This window comes from Halichoeres trimaculatus, unplaced genomic scaffold (assembly GCF_033239565.1).
Source record: "Halichoeres trimaculatus isolate MK-OKI-2021-1 unplaced genomic scaffold, fHalTri1.1 fHalTri1_scaffold_19, whole genome shotgun sequence".
In the NCBI taxonomy this organism is placed as follows: Eukaryota; Metazoa; Chordata; class Actinopteri; order Labriformes; family Labridae; genus Halichoeres; species Halichoeres trimaculatus.
This window is the reverse complement of record NW_027437197.1, coordinates 13120729-13144098: the sequence shown is the minus strand read 5'-3', so window position 1 is coordinate 13144098 and position 23370 is coordinate 13120729. Positions and strand designations below refer to the sequence as shown.

The 23370-nt window shown below is 38.4% G+C and overlaps 1 protein-coding gene across 1 annotated transcript in view; it reads right to left on the bottom strand.

Moving 5' to 3' along the window:
- Positions 1 to 23370, bottom strand: part of lrp1bb (low density lipoprotein receptor-related protein 1Bb) — a 255210-nt gene that overhangs the window by 18114 nt on the left and 213726 nt on the right. Inside the window, exons 59-80 of the mRNA XM_074695293.1 lie at positions 22281 to 22403; positions 18695 to 18876; positions 18309 to 18508; positions 17734 to 17922; positions 17448 to 17596; positions 17081 to 17174; positions 16671 to 16787; positions 15745 to 15864; positions 14243 to 14362; positions 10315 to 10431; positions 9191 to 9297; positions 6117 to 6249; positions 5567 to 5673; positions 5221 to 5353; positions 4768 to 4890; positions 4554 to 4676; positions 3439 to 3582; positions 3019 to 3153; positions 2114 to 2233; positions 1728 to 1969; positions 1393 to 1616; positions 176 to 282 (exon numbers count right to left, since the gene is read on the bottom strand). Coding sequence (XP_074551394.1) covers positions 176 to 282; positions 1393 to 1616; positions 1728 to 1969; positions 2114 to 2233; positions 3019 to 3153; positions 3439 to 3582; positions 4554 to 4676; positions 4768 to 4890; positions 5221 to 5353; positions 5567 to 5673; positions 6117 to 6249; positions 9191 to 9297; positions 10315 to 10431; positions 14243 to 14362; positions 15745 to 15864; positions 16671 to 16787; positions 17081 to 17174; positions 17448 to 17596; positions 17734 to 17922; positions 18309 to 18508; positions 18695 to 18876; positions 22281 to 22403 — 3109 coding nt within the window. The remainder of the gene's footprint in view (positions 1 to 175; positions 283 to 1392; positions 1617 to 1727; positions 1970 to 2113; positions 2234 to 3018; positions 3154 to 3438; positions 3583 to 4553; positions 4677 to 4767; positions 4891 to 5220; positions 5354 to 5566; positions 5674 to 6116; positions 6250 to 9190; positions 9298 to 10314; positions 10432 to 14242; positions 14363 to 15744; positions 15865 to 16670; positions 16788 to 17080; positions 17175 to 17447; positions 17597 to 17733; positions 17923 to 18308; positions 18509 to 18694; positions 18877 to 22280; positions 22404 to 23370) is intronic.

The window sequence follows — 23370 nt, the reverse complement described above, 5'->3', positions numbered from 1 at the left end:
TGCTATCTGCTTGTTATACTCTCGTTATGCCTTGGGGCATATGGAAAACACTATGTAGGAGGTGTTAACAAGGTTAAAGAATTTATGCTCATTAGATGAGTCTTTAAGATAGCAAAGTAACAAAGTGACAGATAAAGTATTCACATGTGGAAACCTCTGGACTCTATATACCCACCAGTTGGTCTCCTGAGATTTTTCTCCAAGAGAACTCTGCGCAAGGAGCCATCCATGGCTGATTCCTCTATATGCGAGTGATCACCTATAACACTCCAGTACATCATCCTGCAACAATTAAAGACAATGACTGTCATTTTCATTTTATGCTCTGCTAATTAAAAACCAAAGAGCATGGAGTAAGAAATGTGCCTTTTAAAAGCCAAATAACCTTTAAAGAAAGACTGAAAACAACATGCAACAGTTTGGTAATGTCAACTTTTGATTTTTGTGATTAAAGGATAATCTGGATTATTCTAAAGTTAGGCTGCTCCATGAAAGAAAAGAGTCACAGGCAAATGCACTTCTTATTTAAAATTTTGCTTGTTTAAGTCTGATTCCATCCTGGGGATGTAAAAACATTGAATAACAGTTGAAATGATAGGTACTTGTTTTTCAGCTGAGACAAGTAAAATAAGAAAAAAAAAACTTTGGATAAGGCACTTTGACAGCTGAAGATCCTTCAGATTTCTCAGTATTGTGACAATCCAAGTCATTATACAACAAAAAACTGTGAGCAGCATTTAATATCTTTGTTCAGGATAAAGTCAGTAATGAAACAGGCCATGAAACTGGTTAAGCTACTGGCAAACAACTGCAGTGTGGACTTATGTTTTACTTTACAACATCAAGATGCAAAACCCACAGAAGTAATGTTCACTGCAAGAACTAAAATTAAAGCAAGTGTTTTTGTCCTATTATAAGCAAAAAGAGTTCTTCTCAGACTCTGTATGAGCCTAATCATCTAACAAGTCCAGTATTGTAAGATATGTAGACAGTGCATGACCTGTCAGAGGAATGTGGCTCGTATTAAGTCCAAAGACACTTGTTTTACTGAAAAGGAGACAAACACTTGATTAGATTTCAGTTTTTGCAGCGTTGACTGTTACACTGATAAAAAGTTCACAAAATGTACCCCAGTGCTGCCCTAACAACCCACAGTGTGGTTTCTTTGCATTTCTGGTCAGAAAAGTATTTACTTCAATAACAATGAGGCATGTTTATCAAGTCATGTTGCCTTACTGCTGATAGTACTTGTTGAAAGGGTGGTTAAGAGCTATGAGTTTTCCCCCTTAAAATCTCCATTTCGAGAGCCAATAAATAGATAATTATTTTAGTATATTTTGAAGAACTACAAATTGGAATGTGTTGTGAGAAATGTTTCTAAGTATGACCTACCCTCTGGCTGGGTTGACTGCGATGGCGTATGGCTCCCCAGCTATGTCAGTAATCAAGCGAGTGCAGTTCGGTGCCTTAAGTTGCCCAACATTTATAGAATATCGTAATTTTGTCCAGTGAGCTGTGTAATAGCTGAACCAGTGCATCCGGGAGTGATCAGTCCAGTAAATGTTGCCAGTGATCCAGTCTGCAGAGATATCTCGGGGTCGACGAAAGTCTGAACACTGCAACCAAAAATATACTGAATGTAGGAGCTCTTTTCAAACTTAGGTCAAATGTACAATAATCCAACCCCCCACAAGCAACATCGGGTAAAGAAGGTTAAGAATACTTACTATGTTTTTGACATTAGTTTTACTCTGACTCCTCTCAAGAGTATCCTTGTAAAAAATTCCTCCAGGGTTAAACTGGGTAGCCCAGATAAACTTCTGGTGGTGAAACAGAGCATCCATCCCAATGATTCTGGCATTGTCTTCTATATGAGTGAGCAGTTTGTGTCCTTGGCTTTGGTTAAACGGATGCACAAAACTTCTGATTTCAGTATCATTGGCAATGTAGAGCACTCGATCTTCAGGTCCTACAAATGAGTTACAAGTAGGTTAAAAAATAAATAAGAAAAAGGTGTATTACTTTGCAAACCAAGACATCTGATCAGCATGCTTAGTAATGTTAGTGAGCATGCTCTGCAAATCATGCCTGATATTAAACTTCAGAACTGTACCTCTTGCTACACAGTTGCCGTTCATCTCTTTATAATTTCGGTCACATGAACACTTGAACGATCCTTTTGTGTTTGTGCAGTAATGAGGACATGTGTCAAATTGCTGGCATTCATTTATCTCTGGAGAAAAAGAAAGACTAATGCACTTAGAAACAGGTTATTTTAGAGAGATTACAGATAAAACACCTGATAGACACTCAGAATTGCAAGGTAAAAAACACTACTACAGTGCAGAACAGCTGGGCCATGGCCGAACATAATCACAACAGTGCGGATAAGCAAGAAAAAAAAATCGTTTTAATTTCCTCAATGAATACTGCAGCCCTGGACCTATTAATGAAGAGGAAATTTGAGTTTATAAATAATCTTTATCTTTGCTCAGAGGAAAAGACAAAAGAAAGGCCATCAACTCAGACACTAGGATGAGTACTGTACATAACTCAACATTTCAGGTCTTCAAACAAAAGTTTCACTGTAGCCTGCTCAATTCTGATAATATTCTTTATATCAGGACAACTTTCTGGGGACTGCTAGTTTCTAAGTCCTGTTAAAAGATTCTTCACACAAGCAGGGAGGAAGCAGGAAGGCTGCCAGTTTATTGTTTTGAAAGAAATAGGTTCTGATAACACCTGACACAGCTGAGAATAGGCTCACAATTTAGATCCATTTAAATCCTTTTCATGCTGTGAACTGGCATGTCTGCTTTTGTTTTACTCTTAAGAAAACCAAAATGAATAACCATTCATAACTGACTACTTGCATGTATTGTCAAGAGAAAAAAAGGAACCTGTCTGATAAAGGAAATATCCAGAATTACATTTGATTATCAAGATATTGTTGCACTGACTTTTAAATAAACCCCAGCATTATTTTTACATTATAAAATAAAACTGACAATACTTTACCTTCACATAAGCCGTTTTTTTGGTTCCTCTTGAAACCAGGTTTGCAATGGCATATAGCATTAGCATTTGTCTGGTTGCAAATAGCATCCTCTCCACATGGATTTGTTTTCTTTTCGCATATATCTCCGCTGGAAACTACAAATAAACACAGGACTTTGATTACACTTCAGTCTTTTGCTTCTTAGACACCTGCTGTGTTTATCTTTTGATGTGCAAAAGCCAAGAGGGCATCTTCATCTTCCAAACAGTACAAGACACATCTCAAACACTGGCATACATATATTACCATAAATAACAAAACCACCGATTTAAAATGAGGATGCTTCTTGATAACACCATGGTGACATTCTGTACTTTTGATCTCCCCCGAAAGCTTCTTTGATCTATTTCTTTTTTCATGTCAGCTGGTGGTGTACTCACAGGCTTTGCAGTCTTGCTCGTCTGAGCCGCCATCACCGCAGTCATTGAAGAGGTCACACTGGAGCTGGATGGGGATGCAGCGCCTGTTACTGCAGGTGAACTCTGTCTTTCCACAAGGCCGAGGTCTACCAGCCACCACCTCTGCTTCAGTGCACACAATGCAGGTTAAAAAAATTTCAGCTCAAAACCAAACTCTCACTGCACCAAATATAGATGTCTGAACATGCTGCTTTCAGGTTCAATGAATAATGTTAAGATTTCAGTTATAGTGAAGATCAACAATTAGTGAACAACAAAAGTGAAGAACAACACTTTTTTTTTAAATTACCTGTTAGTCAATTTAACTAAGCCAAGCAAACTTAATTTCCTCCCTAGCTACTAGCAAATAAAGAGTTTAACATCCACCCAAAGCACAGCAAAGGAAAGTAGGAAAAGTTATGGCAGAGAGGTAGACTGAGGGAAAGATGGGACAGGGGTAAGTCGGAAAGGATGGATCGAAGGAAAACGAATGGATGGTGGAGGGTAATGGAGTGAGCTCAGAGATGAATGAATGTACCAGTGGATTCAGAGAGGAAGACGCATAGAGGAAAGAGGAGGATGAAGAATGAAAGATGAGACAAGTGATTTGTCCCCTCCTCTCCAGCCTGCGCTGCGCCGCCAGTTGCTGGAGGCTTGTACTGAGGTAATGTGTAAGAGCCCAGCTAAATGGCCGTTGCAGGCAGGAGGTGGAAGGTGGATTTAAAAAAAATCAATTTCATCTCAACTTTAAGATCAGAAACTCCAAATAATCAAAATAATTAAATCGAATTGAAAAAAAAATCATCTGATCAAAAAAAAAAGTTAACCTCACAGACAAACCAGATATGTGAGAAATAATAAGTAATCCAGCAGTTTGGGATTCACTGCCTTATTTTGTTTTTTATTTTTCCCTCATACTTAAAAAGTCCACAACTGCTAAGGGTTATGGCTGAATAGTGTTGCAGCCAAAACAAAAGTTCTCAGATTCTTCAGACTTCAGCTGTCTGTGTAATAAATTGCACTCCGCTGTAAATGCAGTTGTATATTAACCTTTGCAAAGTGCAGCTAAAACATCTGCATCAAGAAACTGTGCTCACCACACTCCTCTTCATCTGAGTTGTCACCACAGTCATCCACTTTGTTGCACACTTGATCTGAGCGTAGACACACGTGTCCATTTCTGCAACGGAATGGCCTTGTGGGAGGGCAGGGAAGCTTCGCTAGAGATGACAGGACACATAAAAACTAATAAATGTGTCGCTCAGAATCCCAAAGAAAATATGGTTTGATAATGTGATAATTTCAACCTACCACACATGTCTATATCTTCATCAGAGTTATCCCCACAGTCATCCTTGCCATCACACACCCATGTGTGGAGTTTGCATAATGTGTTGTTGCAAATGAATTCATCAGCTCGGCAGAAGAAAGAACCTGCAATCACAGATCAGTCCCCAATATACCAAAATTTCTCAACCCGAAAGAAAAATTACAGTCACATAGTAGCAGCTTTGACTCAGGAACCCAGTTGTGAAAATTAAAACAACAGGTAACATTATGATCCAGACAGCTCTGGATTATTACGTTGCCTATTTTCTCTTTCATTAGATAATCTGAAATTTATGATCCATACCTCTAACTTGGTTATAAAGCCTGTCGTATTGTATTTTCAAGAGGTTGCGTCTTGATCAAAACCCCAAATTTCAGTCACTTAACAATGTCTGCCAATACCACACACTTGTTGAAGGTCAGTCTGACCCCTACCCTGGCTGCAGTTTTCTTCATCACTGTGGTCCATGCAGTCCAGCACATCATCGCAGCGCCAGCGCCGAGGGATGCAATGAGCACGATTAAGACAGAGAAACTCATCCTCTCTGCACTCCTTCACGCAGCCAATCTGTCATTCAAAACAAAACATAAATCACCAAAATTTTCCTTCTGGGGATATTTTTAGCACTCAGATGTATCCAAACCAATGAATGAGTCATGTTTCGCCATGGTTCATATATGAAGGGACGAACTGTCTATCACCATTAAACTGTACCAAAAATGCATTTCTCAGTAGAAAAAAAAATGTTTTGGTTGATCTTTCAAATAAAGCTACACCAACCTCATCTGAGCCATCCAGGCAGTTGTCATGTCCATCACACCGCAGGCTGGCTGATACACACCCACCACTGGCACACACATACTCGTTGACAGAACATGAAGGGACCGCTGGAGAGAGACAGAAATATCAGTCAACAAATCGCCTCCTCTCGACTAAAAATCATGCAGGTGAGACCTTCTCACTTCCTTCAGTTCAAGGAGTGGAAAGTGAATAAAAGAAGATATTGCTGACTTAGAATCTGGATCTAGATTGTAAGTTGATAGAACTTGTCATCTCCAAATTGTTCCAAGCATTTATTCTGTACATTACCAATCTTAGCAAGTAGTAGTAGTGTGTTCTCACTGCTCCTAGCCAGAGATAGTGCATCACAGTTCTCGTCCACAAATGGACAGCAAGTGAATTTCTCCTTATTGAAGCCACTTCTGTACACAGAGCAGCAAAAGACTCAAGGTCTTGTCTGCATTTTCTCTGCACTTACTGGTTCTCAAAAGAGCATTTCAGCGGTATTTACAAAATGTTTTTATAGAGAAAATTTCTTTTGGCTTTGGACCTGTTCCCTGGCAGTTTTTCTCATCTTCTCCCATCTTGCAGTCTTCTTGACCATCACACAGCCACTTCAGCGAGATGCAGAGGTTATTGTTGCATCGAAACTGGTCTTCTGCACAGCGTTCCTCACAACCTTTCTGTAAAGTTAAAAGTTGAATAGATACACACAACTCATTATTTGTGTTTTGTTTCAGCCCTGACTTTTAGAATCCACAGAATGGAGCCTTAGAAAATGACTACTTTAAAGTGTCTCCTTACGCTTTGCAGCCTCGAAATTAACGAGGGGAAGGGGCTCCCTTGCTTTTGATGTATTGAATCGGACATTCTCAAGGAACTTGTAGTGACCAGTTTCAGTGCATGAGTGAGTGGACTCCTAGGGAAATTATTTTCATGTATTTGGTTGTTCCCTTTCCTTATTATCTACAAGAGCCTAAATAAATGTAAGAGTTGATACTGTACATCTGGTAGTAGTAGTAGTTGTAGTTTAACATGATTTACAGATAAATGAAAATAAATGAATTTAAAAAAAAAAAAATGCCCCCCTCCCGAAAAAAACAACAAAAAAAACAAACAAACAAAAAAAAACTCACAAAAAAACACAAACCCAGTATCCTCTGGTTGCCTTGCACCCCAGAGGCCTGAAGGGAGCAAAGCTATAGGAAGACCATGGTGTTTAAGGCCCACACTACATGTCATGAACCAATGAGGGTCCTGCTAGTTTAATAATGGGAAACTTTGCGCACTGTACAGATGGATTCAGGGATTTTTTTCAACAAATGAGTACAAAGCAGTTTGACAATCTGGAAATTTTTTGGATGAACATCTAGCATAGTTAATTTGTTTACATGTTTGAAATATAGAAGGTTTGGTAAGGTTATTTAATATCAATAATACCCCGTCTTCAAGAACTCACGATTTCTAAGAATGATACAGCATCTTGCTATGACAGTATCAGTTATAGTCACTGCTTTCATATGTCAAGACATGGTTGGACATTCAAATGAGATAAGGTTGAACAATCTGGCCTACAACAGCCATTACTAATGGATGTACTTGGGATTAACTGTGAATTGTATTATTGGTTGGAAGGCAAAATTCTCTTCCTGGAGTATTTGTCTCTCTGGACATAAATCTGGACCTGTTTAACCAAATATGAAATGGTTTAATAGGTTTCTCCTTTTTGTTCTAAGACAGATTAAATAAAATAATGTGCAGCAAATATTCAGTAGAGTAATATATGAACAGGAAGAATGCATCTTAATAACAAGTCTTTGTGTGTAAATCATGCATTGCTCTGCGTCATTACCACTGACAGGGCATTTTCTGTCTGAATACTGCGAAAAATCTCTTTAATCCATGCAATGTGGGATAAAGGCACATTTTTCTTCACAGATTGGAGAGTGTAGAATTACAATGCATTTGGAAACTGAGTAAAATAAGATGTTCATGTATATTCATGAAAGTAATAAGTAGTCTTTGTTTGGGTGAGGAGCATTCGGATTTTCTGAAGCAAACAGACACAGGGGTTTTAATGTATTAATGTGCGAGAGAGCAAATAGATCATTGCATTGGTGTATCCAGTTCAACATTGTTTTTAAATGTAGCAAACACATAGAGGGGATTTGGCTCAAAAAGGTGAGTAATACTTTGGATGGGATTATTTTCTTTGCAAGTGGCAGTTTACCGATCCACTCTGTTTTCCCTTTATAAGCTTGGGCTAAAAGCTCAAACACAAATACACATTTCAGGAAATGAATAACAAAAATAAAAGAAATAACAGCATACTAAGATTATTGATTTATTATTTATTATTGATTAATCCTCTGATGTACGGAGTCCTTTGTATTATGTTCAGTATATTCAATATTATGCTGTGTGACCTGTCAGTTTTATGCATTACGCCTACAGAAATCCCTCTGTTAAACAACAGGCAGTGGTTTTCTCTGTGGTTCTTCAACTTTTTTGCAGGGTTACCTTGTGGTCAGGGCTTTCAACCAGAGTTTTTCCCAATTGGTTCATTCCTAACAGGAAATAGTATTTTAACAATTTTGGTTTTGGGTTTCACCCTAAAATGCACGTTCCCAAACAGTTAGGAAAAAAAATCCTAAACTAGTTAATATCCCTTCATGGCTGCATCTCTTAGTAATTTTAATTTTTTGCATAATGGGCCTTCACTGGCTATGCTGTGACAGACTAGATAAATTGAGACAAGAATAAATTCTGTCATGCCATTTATTGCCAAACAACAGAACACATCCCATCAAGCTTTTCACATTGCTCACATTACTTAATCTATGCAACTGACAGAAATAGGACAGGAAACAGCTCTGGAGAGTTTGGGAGGCTGCATATGGGTATTTCTTGATCGTGTCTCATGTGCTGTAGTGGCTGAATATTCTCTCTACTCTGCCCGGTGGCCGGACATGCCAGGGCATGAAGGAACAACACAGGAAGTGAATGCGTTTGAGCAACATACCCAGCATGACAGACGCTTCAAGTATGAAAAATAAATAAAATACCTGAATTAACTGGTTACCATTTTTCTAATTAAAAATTCAAATTTTTCTAGTTTTGTTTTTGTTCTTTGCAAAATGGCAAAAGGTTCTGGTTTTTGATTTTGTTCTGGGTTCAAAGTCCTGATTTTGGTGGATGAAAATATTTTGAAGCCACCCAGAGAAATACAGAAAAGCAATTCCAACCTTTCCATCTAACTAAAAAACAATAAGTAACTTTAAAAGGGAGCAAAATCCAGATTTTGAGAAGGCAGTCCACTGATGGTGGAGGTGAAGCTCGGGTGAAGACGACTCATTTTTTTTCATGTGTAGTAGAAATTCATTGTAAACCTGTCATTGACCTGTCAGCCCTTTTACAGAATTTGCCATGCTTTCCAAGCAGCCAGTAGGAGCAGACAGGGTGGGATTTTTTTCAAGCCATGCCTCATTTTTTTCTATCAGAAACCAAGATCCCTCCAAGAGACCCCAATTTTGAAAATACAGAGTAAGGGTAGTATTTAGGAAACACAAAGAAACACAGCAAAATGTCTGATATTGCAGTGCACAACATGTCTCAAACACTGACCTCATCTGAATTATCTAGGCAGTCATAGTCTCCATCACAGCGGAATCGGGAGGATATGCAGTCTCCATTGGCGCAGGCAAAATCCTTGTGATTGCAAGTGACAGGCTCTAAGTTTGGAAAAAACAAAACAAACAAAACAAAAAGCCATACATTCAAAAACATGGAAACTAGTCCTCTTTAGCACTACAAAAACAAAGTGATGCAGATATCAGCTCAGTGCTCAGTGCTTAGAGTTACATGCTAATGCCTTGCCATCATTATGGCTAATGAGAGTCATTTTGTATCAGAAGTGGAGGAACTATCATGGCTGATCAAGATGTAAATACATTCATTTCTGCTCTCACAAAGGAGGACATAATTTCTAAAGGGGGAAAAAAATATCTGCCATTTAGTGCGAGCCTGTCCCTGAGGACGATATTAGAGTTCAGCTAAACAGCTGCATCAGATCCACTGTGCGGGCTCACTGCTTGTTATCATGGACCGTTAGCCAACGCACTGTGTGTTATGAGTTGTGCTGCAACAAAGACTCCCAGCAGCCTTTGCAGCAAATCTGATTTGCAGCTTCTCCCCTGTCTGCTGGTCCACCTGCTTAATTCTCGGGCAGCCAACACTTGACAGCCTTTTATTTGCATTTTAAGTGACATTAATAGGCACAGGAAATAAGCACCTAATACATCATATAAATGATGCATACTCAGCAAAAACACACTGAAGGTACACACAAACTCACATAATATACACACGTACAGTTCTCCTCAAACACACATGCACACATGCAAGAAGTTGAGCCCAGAGAATAATGCAGTTTTATAAGGTTGTTAACTATGTTTGTTGGAAAAGTGAATAAGAGTTTTCTTTGATGTCTCAGAGAAACAGCATACATAATATCCGCATGTTTTGAATAGAGAGCTGAGTGACTGAACTGTGGCAAACATTACCCCGGGTTTACCAAAGCATGTGCGTGTGTGAGAAATAGAGGCTCTAAGTGGGAATTGTGTGGGAAGAGGGCACTCAGGGGTCTTAAGAGAGGGCCAATTCTTTCCTTCATAGCAGTGTGTACATGTCAACACTGCATGAAAACTAACAAACAGAGCTGACAGACAGTAAAGGGATAAGGTACTCACTGCAGTTCTCCTCGTCTGAGTTGTCTCCACAGTCATTCTGGCTGTCACACCTCCAGTGGTCTGGGATGCAGTTGTTATTCTCACAGCGGAATTCATGAGGTCCGCAGGTCTTTTCATCTTTTTCATCAGGAGCAAACAAACAGCAAGATGAAAATGGCTTCAAAGAGCATGAATATTAATAGTGTGCTTGCTATCATATTTTCTACGTGTAATCATGGCTTCCTCAGGGTTTCCCTGAGCAACTTTGACACTGAGTTCAAAACACAGTATGCACACTGGAGGCTAATACACCGTAAGATGAAATACCTGACTTTGCTTCCAATCATCCTCTATAGAATTTGTGAATAGAAGTTGCAGGGATTTAACTTTTTGTAGAAGAACGTGCAGGAGACTGTCGGATAACTGGAAGAACACTATTGTAGCTCGTTATATATTAAAGAAAGATGCAATTCTGTGCCAGTGTTCTGACAGGACTAACAAGTACCAAGGTATATATATTTACGACACAGATAATGGTATGTTAAATGCTCTCTAATTTGGCAAAAGGAGGCAACTTAGTGACTGTGTTAGATGTTTTCTTGCTCTGTCATGTTTTTTTTCTTCTTTTTTTTAATCATAATTCAAGTTTAATGTGGAAAAATATTGTTTTAATTATAGATGTGTTCTCATTTTATAATCGAAAGAAAACAGTTTAGCAATTTTTAACTACAAAAGGGAAGACACAATGAAAGACATGTATTTTAAAAAAAAGCTCTCATCAAACCTTAAAAAATAGTTTAGAATAAGTTTAACTTCAAGGAAAAATAAAAAAGGTTGGAAATCAAACTGTTTTGTTTGTGAGTCCAACTGACAATATCAGGCAACTGTACCATCTAGGTTTTAAAATACCTGAATGCAGCTACAAAATGCACAATGTATGCAAAGTTAAAGTGATGTGATAGATTAACTGTTTATTTATTTTGCATATTAAATTGGTAAATGACCCACATTCTGGGTTGAGTGAATTTCTTGAATAAAGTTGGGCATTAAGTTTCAAAAAATCTGAGCCAGTTGAAAACATTCAAAATAACTGGAAAGAAAAATACAGATGCTTTGGTTTTCCTCCAGCATAACTCCCTCAGAATGGGTTTTCAAAGTCAAACTGAGTGCCTCCTTTTAAAAAGCCATTTTAGTGCAGACATCATCAGGGATAATGGCCAAAGTATCCCTGTTATCAGTTAGGCGAGAGATGCGTCAAAAGAGGGGGGTGGCAGATTCTGGCTGGATCTCTTTCAAACATGACAGCAGGAGGACGGAAAATCAGGAGAGAAAGCTGAGTGCAGCAGCAGAGGACACATGGCAGTAATTCATTAGCAAGCAGCTCAGTCACTTACAGCATATAAAAGATGTGACACTGAGGAAAAAAAGCTACTTTTCCCTACAAACTCAAGGCTCATCACAAAGCTAACAAGCTGAAATTCTGTATATGTAACAGTAGACTAGAATATGCTTTGCTAGTGTAGACACCAGTGAACAACACAGAGTGCATCAAGCTTTGAATATAATGGCAAGGTTTAAAAAAGGTTAAAAAAAAAACAACCTCAACTTCAGAAGAGCCAAAAACTATAAACAATCCATGTTGCCAAGCATCAAAGAGTACTGGCTCTTTAAATAAAAGCCAAATTGTAAAGCTGATCATACAATGATTATACTGCCAAAAAAACATCTAATGCTTCCACATTCACACTTATTGAGCTGCACCTTTTGGCCAAAACACTGAATAACACATTTGGTAGGAGGATCAAGTAGGCATTTTTGTCTCAATTTTAATATTGACAAAACAATAAAAAAAATCCTAACTAGACTTTACATGTTCAAAACAAAGGTATCAAGATACAAAAAGAAAAATATATTGTCAAAAGTTAAAAAAATAACCAATGGGGTTAGAAAAAAATCACTTTGTCTTCAATATCTTTAATTAAAATATTTTTCTGGACTTGTTAGGTGAGTATGTCTGATATAAAGTCCAAATTGACATTTTTTAAAATAAAAAATAGACAAAAACACTTTTGATTTAAGCTTTTGCAAGAGAGCAGCAACAAATGTATGTACTTAAGGTTTGATCCTGATCCTACAAAAACAGTCCGACAGTCTTTTTTCTTTTTTCTTTTCAAAGTTGGGAAAGTCAGTCTTGGTTGTGCTAAATGTTAGGAAAAGATAAAAAACAAAAAATGGATGGGTTTACTTTCTGACTGTCATTGAAGACAAATTCCCTGGAGCCATTAAACAGCACTACATTAAATATTTTTATTAAACGGTGTCCCTAGCCTTTTGTTGATGTTTTTTTATGTTGCAAGCATCCAATTTTTCTTTGCTTATGTCAAGCATAACTAGTTTGCACAAATCCTCTTGTTAGTTCTCAGATTCATATGCCAAAATGACTCAAGTTTCTTTAGCAGTCCAACACTTAGCCCCGACCTCTATTCTTATTAAAAAGCATAAAACCCCAAAACAAAAAAACAAGTGAGCCCTCTGGCAGTTCAAATGTCTTAGCCCATGACCCTCATAATAGCAGAATTTGAGAGTGGTGACCCTTGCTGTGGACCCTTGCTCATAGCCAATCCAAAAGATGAATAAAAAAAGATAAGAAAGAAACTAAATGTAGGTGATTGTTAGAAAATAAGGCTACCTTTGTGTGCAGATACTGGTATGTTTCCTAAATTACTTTGCCACCACTGATACCGTTGTTATTCTGGCTTTGTCACTCCTAAGGTTTTGTGCTAACAAAGAAATGTTGAAAACAGATCAAACATCTTCTGTATGCGTGGTTTCATATAAAACTTTACCCTTATTTCTGTTCATATTAGTACAATTATAGCTGAACTGTAAAAAGTTCAAGTCTTGGAAGGCATTTCATGACCCCTGCTTTGGGAACCACCTCTCTAGTAGACATCTAGTAAGACCTTGTTAGAGCTTTGTTAGAGATATTTCAACATGTTTGATTTATGAGGTCTGAGAACATATTTCGAGACAAAAGCGGGTTACATAAATGAGAGAGACACATTACATGCACAATATGGCTAACAGACACGCTGACAGCTTGCATCATCTTTCATGACTGCTGATACATTTGATCTCTCAAACTTCAGAGGGAATAACTGTTTCAGGGAGCTTATTGCATTTGGAACAGACCAGTAAAAATGGTCCAACTGCTTATTTCTGAATTGTAAAACTTTACAGATTTTTGTATTACTGGGAGCCGCCATGATCAAAGACTCTGGCTCTTTCAGGGTGTAACAGATGAGACTGGCATAAGAGAATGTTATTTTGTTTTTTAGAGAACGGATAAACCCCAACAAAGAATCTGTTTCAAAAACCCCAAGAGGACACAAAGCTGGCAAACAATCACAATACCACACTAATGGACTCTTTGTGACAGTGTTTCCATCAACAACCTGTTTTCACAGAACACGCACGGATCAGTAATCACTGACCCTTCAGAGGCCAGTCCACTAAAGTTTCTGGTTCCTCTCAGGGACTCACTAAAAAAATGGGCTTTACCGAGTAGTACTGCACTGCTTTTTAACTATTAATGTTGAAAAGAGATCTGATGTTTAGCTCACACTTATATTGTGTAAACAATTTACAGATATACAGCTATCAAGTCAGTGGGCACTCAGGGAAACAAAGAAAATTTATGTTAAACTGTTTTTCTGCTTGGCAAAGTAAAATTGCTCTTTTCAATTGGAAGACTTTGAATCAGGCAAAACAAGAGGGCACGTTAATGTAGACCTGTTCTAAATTACAGATTAAGAAGTAATCTGTGGACATTGACTTGTGGCCTTAAATCAAGTGTCCTGATATTTATGCATTTATATGTTGGCAAATACCTTTTGAGGTATCAGAAAGGATTGCCTTCACTGTATTGCCTTTATTGTGCTTTACTTACCACAATTAGCCTCGTCTGACCCGTCTGCACAATCAGGGTCTTCATCACAGACCCAGAGTTTGGAGATGCAGTGCATAGAGGCCTTGCACTGGAACTGGTCTGGAGAGCAGGTGCTTTCAGCTTTAGGCAGAAAGACAAATGGTGTGTTAGATTTGTGGAAACAACCTAAATTGACACAATAATCTGAGAAATATACCATGAGTACAATGAAAAACCTGTGAGGTTAAGACACACACCCCCTATAATCCACTATTCTGTGCTTACTTTGATTAAACATTTCCATGTTTGTTTGTTTTGTGTTTGGTAACAACCATAATCCGACGGTTACAATGACTATGATTTTATCAGTCTACTACCCTGCAAAAATGGAATCCAGAATGATTTTAAACCAAGTGACCAAAAGATAGAGAGAAAACATAGGGGTCTACGGCATACTGACTTTCTCAGTACAACAGAGACCCATATTGTTTAGGTTTAGAATTGAAATATTTTAAACATGCGTTCAGATTAGTATTCATAACAAATACCCTACTTCTTCTAGAATTTATTTAATACTTGTCATGCATTTGCGGTTACACCATTTGACAATTTAATAGGACTGATTCTTTAATTGTTTAAAATGGTAGTATTGTAATTTAAATACTATGACATCAACAGAAAAGCAAACTATACATTAAACAAACATCTAGCATGTTGTAACAAGTTTACAGTATTTTTTCTATTGAAACAGCAAAACAATTCTTATTTGTCAGTTTCCTCTGTGTTTAAGGGCCACTGCAATGACTAAATTTAAATGACAAATTCCTGATTCCCTTCAGCGTTTCATGTCACAAGGTTGCAGTAGCTGCTTGTACTTCACACTGTTTCAGAGAGCATTTCAATTTCAATGCTCCAGATCTTGTTACAAAAGTGAATTCAAAACCACATCCAGTCCTCACCGAGTGTAGGAAGGGGCGAAGCAATTAGCTTTCCTTTAATTAAAGTCTCTTTTTCAAGCCTCGCTTTCTCCTCCTTACTTTCTTTCATTCACTCCCCCCACTTTCATCCCTCTTGCAATAACATGCAAGACAAATGCAGCAGTCAGAAAGACTTGTATGGGGTGTGATATTCTGATGAGTTTCATCATGGCAGAGAAAATCTGTTCTTATCCTCTGCATGATTCAATATCTAATCCCTTTGCAGAGAAACAGGCCATAACAAGGCTTGCCTCTGGAATACTTAATGAAACCTGTATAATGTTAATGATTTCATGAAATCTCTGCAAGCATGAAAATAATCTGACCATGTGAAAAGAAGACGACAGGACAATTCACATTCAATGTTATCTTTGTTGTGAAAAACAAAAGCAATATGAGTTTCAGAAAAAGGAAACCTGAATCTAAAATTTTAGCAGTAATGTTAGGAGAGACAGATCAAAAGGGTGAAATATTCATGAACTTCTTAATATAAAAGCTCAATTATTCATTATTTATTATTATCAAAGTAATAATGCAGGGCCTTACGGCAGTCTGTCTCATCCTCTCCATCTCCACAGTCGTCCTGACCGTTGCAGCGCAGGTTAAGAGGAATGCATTTCTGTTTCCTGGTGCACTTGAACTGCCCTGACAGGCAGATGTATGTCTCTGAAAGAGATAGGCAAAGAGAGGCCACTTCAAAAAGAAATGCCTGACATTCAACAAAGAGAGCATCAGCTATATACTAAGTCTGCTGGCTGGTAGAGACTGAAGCTCCCACAAAGCCAGTTCACAAAAAATAAAAAATAAATAAATAAAAATGAAAATCTCAAGTTTAAAGACAGATTTGAAACCAGCCGAATGCAATGTGTTGTAAAAGAAAAAAAAAAGGAGGGAGATGTGCTTGAAGATACAGATCTAACAGAAAAAAGGTTTTTTTTGACCATAAAATGTCACTATATTGTTGGGGGGATGTACTAAAGTGACAGCTAAGATGTTTGGAACTCAATATGTCAATCTTAAGTTGTTGTTTTTTGTTTTTGTTTTTTTTTTGTCAAAAGAAATTCAAAAGTGCTTACTTGATGTTATTATGTGAATGAAAATGAGACACAAACTTGTTCATTGACAGACAGCATTGGGTAGTAACATCAACAAGAAGCTTGACTGGTTTTGTGATTAAATGTTTTCACAGTGGTTAGCCTCACAGACTGATGGTCCCTGATCAATCCCAGGTTAGACAGGTGACTTTATGTGTGGGTTCTCCTTCGGGTACTTCAGCTTGCTCCAACAGTCTGAAGACATGCCTACTAGGTTTATCAGTCTAAAACGCCAATTGGTGTGAGTGTGTGTGGATAGTTTTCAGTGATAAACATGTTTGCCCTATGATAGGATGGCAACCTGCTCGAGTTGTATACTACAGTGTGCCTGTTTTCCCATATTTACGGTAATGATTGTGTAGTATTAGTCATCCTTACCACAGTTTGCTTCATCTGAGTTGTCACCACAGTCATTCTCTCCATCACAAATGAAAGGAGGCAGTGCACAAAGGCCAGTCCCACACTGGAAACGCCCAGGCTGGCATTTGAATTCAGCTGTCGGAAGGAAGTCATTTTAGCTTTTTTTTTTCAGTGAGTCAGATGGAGGCACATGCCTTCTGAATGTAATCAGAAAATAAAAGACGGGTTGCAGAATGTTGTCTATAAGGTACTGCCTCTGTGTTGACACTTATCATGTAAATAAACAAGTCAAAAAAATGTAACCTATTCAGGAAAAAGCACTAAAACAGCACCAGTTAAAATAACATACTTCAAGTTCCTCAAAAGAGGCTTACTGTTTTCCCACAATGCACTATCTACAGCCAACCTTTGAAAAACAAAGCACTTACGGCAGTCAGCAGGTTCGTCTGATCCATCCCCGCAGTCATCCACTGTGTCACACTTCCACCAGAAAGGGATACACTCATCTGTCCCACATCGAAACTATTAGTAACACAAGAATATATTTTAAAAACAGTTTCCTGGAGTCAACATGAATATTTGACTTTCAGTTTGAGCTTCAACATTCTTCAAAGCCAAAGTCAAAATCAATACACAACTGCTTCCTGGGATGTACAGCACATTTCAGAAGAGCAAAGTTGTCTGCCTTAAGGGGGATTTCTGATCGGAATAAAAAAGCAAAAAAAAAAAAAAGCAAATAAATAAAAAAACTGCGAAGTAGACTTAGCAGCAGGAGGGGAGAGGACTGTAGCTGACCTGACTGGAGGTGCAGTTAGAGAGGCATGTCTTATTATCAGCAGCCAAGTAAAAGTTAGTTGGGCAGGCACATTTGTGTTCCCCACCAGGGGAAAGTAGACACAGGTGGCTGCATCCCCCATTTGCAATCTGACATTGATGCTTGGGTACTGGAAATCAGAAAAGACACACAACTGAGTTTAGTCGGGGTTATGCAAATAATCTCTTTGTCCAACAATAAAAGAGACCTGTACCCACTCCCTGACGTAGGGACAGAATTAACATACATGCCAGATGGACTTCGTACCTTCAGGCTGGCGCAGGGAGTGGTAGACCTTGATGGATTTGATGGCCTGCCAGGAATTGAGGAGCTCCATTCCTTGAGCACCAGTTGTCTTGTGAGCACGTCGTAATGACTTTGACTTCCCATCCGTCCAATAGATAAAGTCCTCAAACAAAGTCAGAGCCATTACCCCTTGGATGTGATCGTAAGACACTAGAGAGAGAAAATAGGTCATGCCAAGCTATGGTTACAATCTGTTTCATTCAACTTAGCAACAAGGATGCTGCTGAACAGGTGACACTTGTGGGAAATTTAAATGATGATGCACGAAAAGCACAAGGGTTGAATCTACCAGACAGCCATATTAGCAATTAATTTCATCCTCCAGGTCTTTTTATGCTGGCTAGATCTTAATATAAACATACTTTTAAAGCTGGGTTTTAAGCAGGTAGAGCTGCCCCATGTCTTTGTCAGCTCCAGCCTGACATTAACCCACAGTTTAGAACAGTATCATAGTTTTAATCTAACTCTCAGAAAAGAAAAGTGTCAGTGCACTTCCTAAAGTGTCAAGCTTTTCATCTGACTGGACAAGTCTTCACCTTTGCGTCTCTGGGTGCCGTCCATGTTGGCAAGAAGGATGTGGTTGTCGTCAGCCCAGTAGAGCCTCTTGTTGGTGTAATCGATGGTGAGAGCAGTGGGGCTATAGATCTCTGTGTCAATGATAACCGTTTGCCCTCGGCCATCCATGCCAATACGCCCAATGTGGGGAGGATCACAGCAGTCTGCCCAGAACACATACCTAGTGAGAGGTAAAGCACATTTTCAAAGAGCATTAAACCAACATTACACTGTATTTTATTATCACACAAAACATGATTCACAGCAGCAGATGCTTTATTTTCTCTTTTCACGGATGTTTCATGTCATGTCTCATTGAGTATGAGACCCCTTCTATACAGTGTTACAGTGATGGCATCATACTTACCCTGTCTGGGGGTCCAAAGCCAGATCTGTGGGGTTCTTAAGACCAGAGCCGATGAGAATAGTAGGGTACAGGCCATTTGCTTTGGAGACTTCCAGAGTTTTCCTCTCAGCATCACACCAGTAGAGATTTTTTCCTATCCAATCCACTGCCAAGGCACTGGGTACTGCTGTTCTGTGGACTATCTAGTAATGCAGAAAGAAAGGTAAGATCCATTATAGTGTTTCTGTCAGGTGCAGTTTAACTTAAAAGAAAAACAAAGATTGACCTTGAATGATTACATGAATAGTACTGTCAGAACTTATAACACCGAATAACTATCCAAAACCTGAGAAGCCTTGTTTAGGTAATTTGTAAAATCTACCAAGGGAGACACACTAATTACTTTGAGAACGATGGAAACTTGGTGAAGGGAAAAATGCAAAGGCTTCTGGTTCTAAGGTGTCCTTAATCTCCCTCGGAAGTATAACCAGAGTCTACCCTGCTAGAAGTCTCTTTCAGATCAGCCATCAGGACAGGATACAAAGTAAAAAAAAAAAATCCTACTTTTTATAATATGTAAAATATCTGTTCTCAGCACAATGGGGGAACCTGCTGAGGAGCTCTATCAAGGAAACCACAGCAACTACTCAAGTGAGTGCAACTGTCTTTAAGACTACATAGAATAAATCTAGAAATGAATTAGATTATAAAATCTCCAAATCTGAGGCCTGAGAGGATACTGGGCTCGCATAACACTGCTCAAAACCCTGAGTCTAATGATGTCAGGAATAAGAAGAAAAGTTTGTGCACTACTTTTTTCCAGACAAGGAGCTGGGTCTAATGACTTGGCTAATCAATTTAAGTACAAATGTAGTTTGACCCAGGTGTAATCATGCATAGCATATTCCTCAAATTAGAGACTACACGTGAAGTGAAAAAAAATCATTTTGGGGGCAGCAGTTGGGGCTTACATTTGTATTACAATAATTAATCTAACTAAGGACTGGCTTGGGCTTCTAATCAAATTCAAACTCAATTCTAATTTATTGTTTAAGCTGTATGAACTAGTCATATAGTCAAGGTGAAAACAGCTTAGGTCAATATGGATTAGAGGTTTTGCTTCTCACTTTTACAGAGGCTTATATGCCTTCACTGAGCAAAGTAAGACCATTTACAGAAAAGAGAAAGACTTTCATGCACATTTAAACCCTTGCACCAGTTCACCTATCGCAAGCATCTGATGCAATGTCACTGAGTTTCTGAGCCTACAATTTGCAAAGGCTCTTATCTGAATTCTAAAAGTGGCTTTTTCCCTTCACCACGTGAGGAATGTTTTAGTGCTTGGTATGTGGAGTTTTTATATAGCAGGCTTAGAAAAGTGCAAGTCTTGTTGTTGTTTTGTAGTTTGTATCAGAGCTTCATCTAACGAGGTCCAAAACAAACATTTAATTTGCTACTAATTGCCACTAGTGCCGCAGCCAAAAGGAATGATCACTGTCATTAGTGCAGGTGGGGAGGAGGACTTCTCACTGCACAATTTGATTAAAACATAACAAGAACAAAATCATAGAAGTGTTTGGGGACTCCAGTTATATCTTCAAGCTAGTGGAATTTTTGAGATGGAAAGGGACAGATGAAACATTTTCACCAATCAAAAATAGAACCAATGCTTTTAAACCTGTCAAGAAAATATAAACCCTCAGCAACCATGCAATCTGTCAGCAAGAGGCATTATGTGCTTGGAGGCATTGACTGTCATCAGGTGCAAGAAAATAAAGACAGTCTTGGCAGACTTGCTTGAAACTGGACTTAGGAGTGTTACCACTGAGGCACACTCTGTGCAGCCGTCTTCATCAGTAGTGTCAACTCAGGCATGGAGAATTGATACTACTTATGTCACCTCATCCACAGGTTCTTATTTTGTAACTAAAATATTCACAACAAAATAATAGTCAGCATGGGATGAATGCCAATGTTCTGATACAACTCAGTTGAATCATAAATACTTAAGAAGAAAAACACATTTTGATCTATTCAGCAACTGAAAGTATTTTCTAACCTTTGGCTGACAGAAACATTTTGCTTTAAGCTACTGAAAGTAAACCAATTATTACAGAACTGGATTATTCTTTAAAGGAGTGTCATGAGCTCACTTTTTCAACAAGGATAACTTAGCACAATCAAATTTGCCTCTGGGTGATGGAAGATGAACTGACTAAAGTGAAGAAAAATCTCTTTGGGATTAGAAATCAACCGCTAGATTATTGATATGTTTTGCTTTGAGCCACTATAACATCACTGATAACCTACAAAAGCAACTGCAAAAAACATCAACACACGGGAACCCAGTGCTTGCTTTTTCATTCCAACTAGGTGAAACTAAAAACAGGCTTAAAAACTCAAACACACACTTTGTAACACAAAACATGTCATTAAATGAATAACTGCCTTGGATAAAGCTCCATTCAAGCAGAAGATATTCACAGAAATAACCTTTGATCCCAAACCATTCTTCATCAAATGGGAAACCTACACCAGTAACACTGGATATCAGTGGCTCTTTTAATTAACCCACTGTGAGAAGCTCCCTGATCAGTGCCTCAGACAGTGAGCTCACTTGCTAAGCTGTGGCAGTGGCTCAATCAGTGACTGTGGAAGTAATTGACCCAAATGAACACATCCACACAGCACTGCTAACGGGATGTGATTCCAGCAAGTGTTTTTCTCATATAAATTCTTATTGTAATAATTATACACACACTTTCTTTTCTGCTGCTGAAATTATGTAACTTCTTCTTATGTAACTTATGAAACTTCCTCATTTAGGGACAAAAAAAGGATCATCTTATCTTCTTTAAGTTAACTCTTAAACTCATCTTTGGAGGTGAAACATACTATTTGAATGTAACTTGATCATCAAAATGTAGTGAATGCAAATGTATTGCATACACTGTAACACTATGCTTGTGTTTGTTTTCTTATTATGTACGCCTGAAATACACTAAATATGTCTGCAGTGCAACTCTATTGCACTTGACTGTGTCAACTTACATCTGCTGCGTGTTCACGTCGACAAGCTGCATGAGTGACAAACAAGACCAAGGAGCTCCTGCACTTTACTCTTCATTGATAAGTCTCTCTTCATTCATGATGGTCTGAAAAACCTCAAACCTGCTGACTCCTGGCCTGGCTCTGCTTATTAAGTCTGTTTGTCATAGTAGTCAAGCTCAAAACAAACTGATTTTGACATGGTCTGTTTTATTTCAAAAGTTACTGGGTGTTTAAGGTAGTTTCCGGGCATGACTTCCTGTCCTGCTCGATCTTTCCTACATTGAATTTATGCGTCACAGCTCTGCCGGACCAGCAACGCAGACATACTGCGACAGAATGGATCCTGTGTAAGTTGACACATTGATCTGAATGAAATCTATTTTATTCGTTTGCAGTAACAGAACGGAGATGAACTGCAGACGCACCCTGTGTATTTCAGCCATTCAACCCAATATGAGCCACATTTACTTGACAAGTCCAGAAAAATTGTCTTATTTCTAAACATAAAAACACAAAATCCACTCATGACATATACACAATACTCATACCATCATACCTTCAGGTCACTCCCATTGAGGCGCATTCTGTTGATCTTTCGGCCACTTGGCCTGGTCGAGTCCACCCAATAGATAAATTCCTTCTTGTAGTCAAAGTCAATGTGGATGATGTTGTTGAGGCCCTGGTATTACAGAGGAGGGAGAGCACAGGCATCAAAATGTTAGTTTAATAATCAAAAAGAACATTGTCTTATACAATGAATATAAAATTTTCTCAAATGTATATGGAAAGTTGATGATAAAAGTATTTAGCTCGTGAGCCATCTGGAACACATCTCATTTTAGTAGTTGCATATATGCAGTCCCTATTGCCAACCCTAATCCCTATTGTTGCTATTTGTGTCTGTATCAAGTCACATTCAGAAAGAATAACCTGAAAGAAAAAAAAAAGACAGAAGTGATGGATAAACAAAGACCACACAACTTCTCATAATTTGACACATTCTCTGTAAATGTGAAATCTGTTTAGACGGTTTTCCATATGTTCCAATGCTCTGAGTTTTATGAAGCCAGTGATGTCTCTCTAAAATACATGTCCTTTCAAAGCAGAAGAGAGTGGTACTTCCTCTCTCTGCCATGCTCACGCGACCCCACTGTCAGTCAGAGCTGCTCACCAAAAACAAGTGCCCTCACCCTGCTATCTCACTCCGCGGGTGCTGAGAAAAGGTGTCAGATAGTCTGACAGGCGAAATGAGACATCTTCATCAGATCATCAACAACCTCACAGACAGGCGCCAAAGTGTCCTGGGGGATTCTTTCTCTACTCCACGTGCTCCTTTATAAGTGCTGCTATCCAGAGCCGGCTTTGTAGTTAATATTCCCTGAAGTCAGTATAAAAACTGTCCAACTAGAAAAGGAGGCACGAGCTCAGCACAGGGCTAAATTCTGAAATACCCCTCCCCTAATTAAAAAAATAATAACTCATTAATTTTGTGCATTTTTTTTTACAGAATGGAATTCAGCAAAGGGTTGATGTCACATTATATTGCCAGTTCCTTATGTTTGTAGAAGGAAATTTATGGTAGCAGCAAAAGCAAAGCCAAAAGCAATTTATTGGCTTTTTGAAAGTGTGCATAATATCACAAGTGT